The sequence below is a fragment of the Ranitomeya imitator genome, chromosome 3 (assembly GCF_032444005.1).
Source record: "Ranitomeya imitator isolate aRanImi1 chromosome 3, aRanImi1.pri, whole genome shotgun sequence".
NCBI classification, from domain to species: Eukaryota; Metazoa; Chordata; class Amphibia; order Anura; family Dendrobatidae; genus Ranitomeya; species Ranitomeya imitator.
In genome coordinates, this window is record NC_091284.1 from 586584116 (window position 1) to 586591800 (window position 7685).

The 7685-nt window shown below is 55.8% G+C and overlaps 1 protein-coding gene across 1 annotated transcript; it reads left to right on the top strand.

The window, feature by feature from the left end:
• Nucleotides 1-364: 364 nt before the first annotated feature.
• Nucleotides 365-3411, top strand: SOX21 (SRY-box transcription factor 21). The gene has a single exon (XM_069758044.1). It carries the CDS (start codon nucleotides 734-736, stop codon nucleotides 1547-1549), a length of 816 nt encoding a protein of 271 aa, XP_069614145.1. The 5' UTR covers nucleotides 365-733; the 3' UTR covers nucleotides 1550-3411.
• Nucleotides 3412-7685: the final 4274 nt, after the last annotated feature.

The following is a 7685-nucleotide window of genomic DNA, read 5'->3' on the forward strand; positions in this document are numbered from 1 at the left end:
ACACAATACAGACACACAGACTTCACATCAACTACACACATCACATAAACACACACACACATTATTTGTGGATTCTCAGCTGCGATCATTAGCAGGGGGGATTACAGGTTGTGGGGGATTACAGGTTGTGGGGGCTACAGGTTGTGGGGGCTTCAGGTTGTGGGGGCTACACACTGATGTGTCGGCCCCTCCTGCACACAGACTACAGCGCTCACTGTCCCGGTGCCGCCGGGGCACGGAGCCGGGCACACACTGGCAGGGTCTCGGTGCAGAGCAGTGCATGCTTCCCCTCCGGCCCCTCCCAGACACGTCCCCATCTCACACCCACCTTTCTCTCCCGCCCAGTTTCAGTTACCCAAAAAAATCTCTTTCTGGTTTCTCCTGGCAGTCAGAGAGCGGAGCGCAGGGCACGGGCAGCAGACAGCCGAGCACCGGATACCACGGCGTCCTGATGCCATGTGTGCGGGGCACAGCCGGGCAGAGCTGAGGCGGGCGGCTGGAGGACATGCACTGGCCAGTGAGGACGCCGGGATCTGACAGCTCGGTGCACTTGTTCCTCCTGTGATTGCCTGAGTGCACAGGACAGCCTCCTCGCACACTGACACTGCTGCCTGCTCACTAACTTTCTCCCCAGGACGTGCACCCACTGGAGTTCTCTGCCCACGATGGTGACACCTTGGTAGTCACACTGTGACTCGCGGACACTTGCTGAGCAGAGCCGAGGCAGGTGGACATGTCTAAGCCGGTGGACCATGTGAAGAGACCCATGAACGCTTTCATGGTGTGGTCCAGAGCTCAGAGGAGGAAGATGGCCCAGGAGAACCCCAAGATGCACAACTCGGAGATCAGCAAGAGGCTGGGGGCAGAGTGGAAGCTGCTGACGGAGTCTGAGAAGAGACCCTTCATCGACGAGGCCAAGCGGCTGCGCGCCATGCACATGAAGGAGCACCCGGACTACAAGTACCGGCCGCGCCGGAAGCCCAAGACGCTGCTGAAGAAGGACAAGTTTGCCTTCCCGATGCCGTACGGCCTGGCCGGGGACCACGACGGGCTGAAGGTGGCCGGCCTGCACGCTGCCGGGGCACTCACTGACTCTTTGCTGTCCCACCCTGAGAAGGCAGCGGCTGCGGCGGCGGCAGCGGCGGCGCGGGTCTTCTTCCCCCCGTCAGCGGCAGCGGCGGCGGCGGCGGCAGCAGCGGCGGCCGGCGGCGCTTCCAGTCCCTACTCACTATTTGACCTGAGCTCCAAGATGGCAGAGATCACCTCCAGCTCTTCCTCTCTCCCCTATGCGTCCTCTGTCGGATACCCACAGTCCAGCGGAGCAGCCTTCCCGGGAGTGGCGGCGGCTGCGGCGGCCGCAGCGGCGGCCAGTGGCGGCCACACTCACTCTCACCCCTCTCCTGGAAACCCCGGCTACATGATCCCCTGTAACTGCACAGGATGGCCCAGCCCCGGACTGCAGCCCCCCTTAGCCTACATCCTGTTCCCGGGGATGGGGAAACCTCAGCTGGACCCTTACCCCGCCACAGCCTATGCAGCAGCCTTATGACAGCATGGCGGCCCTTGGCAGGGCACTGTCACCTCAGCACCCAGGTGTCACTCCGTGTGGGACATGTGAACTCGTTCTGGGAAGTCCTCCGGGCGGAATTTCTAGCTGTCATGCACCATTATTGGGTATTTGTCTGTTTATGCTGTGAAAATCTGGAAATCTGTGAGCATTTGTTGTGCTGTCAGTCGCACAGATCATTTGTGTCCCCCCATGGTCCTCAGTGTGGAGGGGCTTGGTTTCCTCAAAGTCTTATGCAAGTTCCACTAAGTCGGTGGGATAAGGCCACTTCCAAAGCCCCTCTCTGCCCTTGTGAGCTGGACCCCAGGGTGGACACTGCTCAGACCCTGCCTGCACTGGCTGGACCCTGAGGAAAGCTCTGGGGTCTGGTGAACCTGCTGCCCCTCCACAGATCCACCCTTCCCCAGCCCTGTGTCTAGAGATGAGTGCTGGAGAACTTTCTGCCAGCTGGTCCTAATGATGCCTCCTCCAGAACATCCAGGGTTGTGGGGATGTAGATGAAGGCTGTTAGCGCACTGGCTGGACCCTGAGGAAAGCTTTGGGGTCTGGTAAACCTGCTGCCCCTCCACAGATCCACCCTTCCCCAGCCCTGTGTCTAGAGATGAGTGCTGGAGAACTTTCTGCCAGCTGGTCCTAATGATGCCTCCTCCAGAACATCCAGGGTTGTAGGGATGTAGATGTTAGTGCACTGGCTGGACCCTGAGGAAAGCTTTGGGGTCTGGTAAACCTGCTGACCCTCCACAGATCCACCCTTCCCCAGCCCTGTGTCTAGAGGTGAGTGCTGGAGAACTTTCTACCAGCTGGTCCTAATGATGCCTCCTCCAGAACATCCAGGGTTGTAGGGATGTAGATGAAGGCTGTTAGCGCACTGGCTGGACCCTGAGGAAAGCTTTGGGGTCTGGTAAACCTGCTGCCCCTCCACAGATCCACCCTTCCCCAGCCCTGTGTCTAGAGATGAGTGCTGGAGAACTTTCTGCCAGCTGGTCCTAATGATGCCTCCTCCAGAACATCCAGGGTTGTAGGGATGTAGATGTTAGTGCACTGGCTGGACCCTGAGGAAAGCTTTGGGGTCTGGTAAACCTGCTGCCCCTCCACAGATCCACCCTTCCCCAGCCCTGTGTCTAGAGATGAGTGCTGGAGAACTTTCTGCCAGCTGGTCCTAATGATGCCTCCTCCAGAACATCCAGGGTTGTAGGGATGTAGATGTTAGTGCACTGGCTGGACCCTGAGGAAAGCTTTGGGGTCTGGTAAACCTGCTGCCCCTCCACAGATCCACCCTTCCCCAGCCCTGTGTCTAGAGGTGAGTGCTGGAGAACTTTCTACCAGCTGGTCCTAATGATGCCTCCTCCAGAACATCCAGGGTTGTAGGGATGTAGATGAAGGAGAACCTGTCACACTGGAATGGAAAGCAGGGTCTTCAAGATCATTGTAAATCTGTACATTCAACATGATAGATCTTTAAAAGAAAATGTGCTGCTCACTAATGATCCCAAGCCTAAATTCTAGAAAGGAAACTATAAGATGTGACTCTTAATTAGTTTCTCTCTATTCCAGACATTTGGTCTGTTAATTGTATATTTATTGTTTAGAAGAGTATAAACTGTTTGCCAAGAATCGATCTTGGACTTTCCAGGATCATCCATGGTTTAGTTTTGGCCCAGAAGGTCCATTTCTGTAGCTATAAACCATTGATTCCTATCAGCCACTTATTCGGTTCTTTTCTTTTTGTAATGTGTAAATCTGACTAATATTTGTGAATGGAGCTGGCTAACATGTACTTTCTAGTTTTTATTTTGGCTTTCTGTAATACAAAAAGTAAAGAAGAAATGGTTTTAACAATTTCATTCCAATGTCTTGTTTTGTGTGTCCAGGTCTGGGTTAATGTGAGATGACAAAGTCTATAGAGGGATTGAAAGCGCTGAACAAAGGGCTGAAATCAACTCCATTCTGGGTAATAGGGGGAAACCTTGTGTTTCTTGTAGAGTATACTAACAAGATTCCTATCCGAATTGCCCCTGCGTGCTTAGTCCAGGTGAAGGTAACTTATCCCCTAAAGGCGGCCTTTGTTTCCCTCTTCAATGGATTTACCAGGAAATCTAAATCAAGCCATTGTTATCCAGAGCCAAAACCCAGATTTATCACATTTTTTAATCGTGAATAGGAAAGAAGATAAAAACCAAGTCTTGGTATTATCTTAAGCATTGATGATTCAGCAGAACAGAGGCCATTGAGAAGAGTGAGGAGCAGGGAGAATTAGGAGGTGTCCTATGACATCCTGAGAGGAGAAAGTTCCATGGACACTTTATCTTGTTAGCACAAGGGCTTCCCAAGAAAATCCTTGTCATTTCTTCAAAGGGACCCAATATACAGGGGGATAAGACACAAAGAACACATGAGAGATGGAGTCATTGTGCGTCCCTGATTAGCAGCACTAATCTGAACAGGCTCCTGCACAGAGCTGAGTGCGGCAGAATCGCAGGCTCCCAAACAAATCTGCTGCGATCCCCTAATCTGGTCCTCATGGAGCTGGCAATAGTCATCTGCTTGGGAGCGATTATGCAAAACTAATTTGGGCTGTCCAGGGGTAATTATCCCTGACACGGTTAATTAAATCCTTTCAAGACTTCCCTTTGCTTTTTGTAGCAGCCCCTCATTTCTCAACAAGGAACTTCCTGCTGCTTGTCTGGAGAATACAGTGCTTGTATATATTCCCAAAATCCCCCCTCTCACGCTGAACAGGTGAACATCATGGGGGCTACAGCCTCTGGGATTAGATGTGACCTTGATTGTGATCTCCCACCTTCCTGTGTGATGGCATCTGTGACATTCCTCACTACCACACTTTATCCCAGCAGGCAACTAACACACAGCTGCTTGTCGTCCATTTGTTGGAATTGACAGCAATTTATGTCTGCATCTTTTGCTAACAAATTAGGATCATACAGATATATATATATATATATATATCCACAAAAAATGGAAGCAGCACACCATAATAGGGTGACTTCACGTGCAGTTTAATTGCCCATCTAGCGACGTTTGGGTCCAAAAAATAGACCTTCTTCAAGGCTTGAAGAAGGTCAATTTTGGGGGGACCGAAACGTTGCTAGATGGGCAATTAAACTGCACGTGAAGTGACCCTATTATGGTGTGCTGCTTCCATTTTTTGTGGATATATTTACTGGGATTGTTACATGCATGGGAAGCTTTTGCACCCTATGACTATTTTTGTGCTGCTTTTTCACACACACATTATATATATATATATATATATATATATATATATATATATATATACTGTTAAGTATAAATATAATTATAATTAGAGAAAAAAGCACTGTCTCTGAGATTGCTGACAATTTCGCCGCACATAATATAGAAATAATGCAGAATGGAATTGGATGGTATTAACCCTATATGTGAGATGACTTCTAATGTATCTGTGGGTTGCTGTTCTATATGATATGTAATGTGAGCTCTGATCCCACCACTCTCGGGGTCCAGTCTTGCTGTGTGGGGGTCCCTTCTTCCAGGGCACTGGCTGAGTGAGGGTCCCTTCTTCCAGGGCACTGGCTGGGTGGGGGTCACTTCTTCCAGGGCACTGGCTGGGTGGGGGTCACTTCTTCCAGGGCACTGGCTGGGTGGGGGTCCCTTCTTCCAGGGCACTGGCTGGGTTGGGGTCTCTTCTTCCAGGGCACTGGCTGGGTGGGGGTCCCTTCTTCCAGGGCACTGGCTGGGTGGGGGTCCCTTCTTCCAGGGCACTGGCTGGGTGGGGGTCCCTTCTTCCAGGGCACTGGCTGGGTGGAGGTCCCTTCTTCCAGGGCACTGGCTGGGTGGGGGTCCCTTCTTCCAGGGCACTTGCTGGGTGGAGGTCCCTTCTTCCAGGGCACTGGCTGGGTGGGGGTCCCTTCTTCCAGGGCACTGGCTGGGTGGGGATCCCTTCTTCAAGGGCACTGGCTGGGTGGGGGTCCCTTCTTCCAGGGCACTGGCTGGGTGGGGGTTCCTTCTTCCAGGGCACTGGCTGGGTGGGGATCCCTTCTTCAAGGGCACTGGCTGGGTGGGGGTCCCTTCTTCCAGGGCACTGGCTGGGTGGGGGTTCCTTCTTCCAGGGCACTGGCTGGGTGGGGGTCCCTTCTTCCAGGGCACTGGCTGGGTGGGGGTCCCTTCTTCCAGGGCACTGGCTGGGTGGGGGTCCCTTCTTCCAGGGCACTGGCTGGGTTGGGGTCTCTTCTTCCAGGGCACTGGCTGGGTGGGGGTCCCTTATTCCAGGGCACTGGCTGGGTGGGGATCCCTTCTTCAAGGGCACTGGCTGGGTGGGGGTCCCTTCTTCCAGGGCACTGGCTGGGTGGGGGTTCCTTCTTCCAGGGCACTGGCTGGGTGGGGGTCCCTTCTTCCAGGGCACTGGCTGGGTGGGGGTCCCTTCTTCCAGGGCACTGGCTGGGTGGAGGTCCCTTCTTCCAAGGCACTGGCTGGGTGGGGGTCCCTTCTTCCAGGGCACTGGCTGGGTGGGGGTCCCTTCTTCCAGGGCACTGGCTGGGTGGAGGTCCCTTCTTCCAAGGCACTGGCTGGGTGGGGGTCCCTTCTTCCAGGGCACTGGCTGGGTGGGGGTCCCTTCTTCCAGGGCACTGGCTGGGTGGAGGTCCCTTCTTCCACGGCACTGGCTGGGTGGAGGTCCCTTCTTCCAGGGCACTGGCTGGGTGGGGGTCCCTTCTTCCAGGGCACTGGCTGGGTGGGGGTTCCTTCTTCCAGGGCACTGGCTGGGTGGGGGTCCCTTCTTCCAGGGCACTGGCTGGGTGGAGGTCCCTTCTTCCAGGGCACTGGCTGGGTGGGGGTCCCTTATTCCAGGGCACTGGCTGGGTGGGGATCCCTTCTTCAAGGGCACTGGCTGGGTGGGGGTCCCTTCTTCCAGGGCACTGGCTGGGTGGGGGTTCCTTCTTCCAGGGCACTGGCTGGGTGGGGGTCCCTTCTTCCAGGGCACTGGCTGGGTGGGGGTCCCTTCTTCCAGGGCACTGGCTGGGTGGAGGTCCCTTCTTCCAAGGCACTGGCTGGGTGGGGGTCCCTTCTTCCAGGGCACTGGCTGGGTGGGGGTCCCTTCTTCCAGGGCACTGGCTGGGTGGAGGTCCCTTCTTCCAAGGCACTGGCTGGGTGGGGGTCCCTTCTTCCAGGGCACTGGCTGGGTGGGGGTCCCTTCTTCCAGGGCACTGGCTGGGTGGAGGTCCCTTCTTCCACGGCACTGGCTGGGTGGAGGTCCCTTCTTCCAGGGCACTGGCTGGGTGGGGGTCCCTTCTTCCAGGGCACTGGCTGGGTGGGGGTTCCTTCTTCCAGGGCACTGGCTGGGTGGGGGTCCCTTCTTCCAGGGCACTGGCTGGGTGGAGGTCCCTTCTTCCAGGGCACTGGCTGGGTGGGGGTCCCTTCTTCCAGGGCACTGGCTGGGTGGGGGTTCCTTCTTCCAGGGCACTGGCTAGGTGGGGGTCCCTTCTTCCAGGGCACTGGCTGGGTGGAGGTCCCTTCTTCCAAGGCACTGGCTGGGTGGGGGTCCCTTCTTCCAGGGCACTGGCTGGGTGGGGGTCCCTTCTTCCAGGGCACTGGCTGGGTGGAGGTCCCTTCTTCCACGGCACTGGCTGGGTGGAGGTCCCTTCTTCCAGGGCACTGGCTGGGTGGGGGTCCCTTCTTCCAGGGCACTGGCTGGGTGGGGGTTCCTTCTTCCAGGGCACTGGCTGGGTGGGGGTCCCTTCTTCCAGGGCACTGGCTGGGTGGAGGTCCCTTCTTCCAGGGCACTGGCTGGGTGGGGGTCCCTTCTTCCAGGGCACTGGCTGGGTGGGGGTTCCTTCTTCCAGGGCACTGGCTAGGTGGGGGTCCCTTCTTCCAGGGCACTGGCTAGGTGGGGGTCCCTTCTTCCAGGGCACTGGCTAGGTGGGGGTCCCTTCTTCCAGGGCATTCTCCTACACACAGGGATGGATTTGTCGCTGTGTCACTTCCACAATCCCATACATTTCCCAGGAGTGTCTGGCTCTTTGGAAACTTTGCTAATCTGTCCCCCTGGCCTTTCTGCTGTAGCCCAGTGCAGTTGGAAGTTGCCCCCTCTTCTTAAAGCACTGATATTGTGAATTCCTTGACA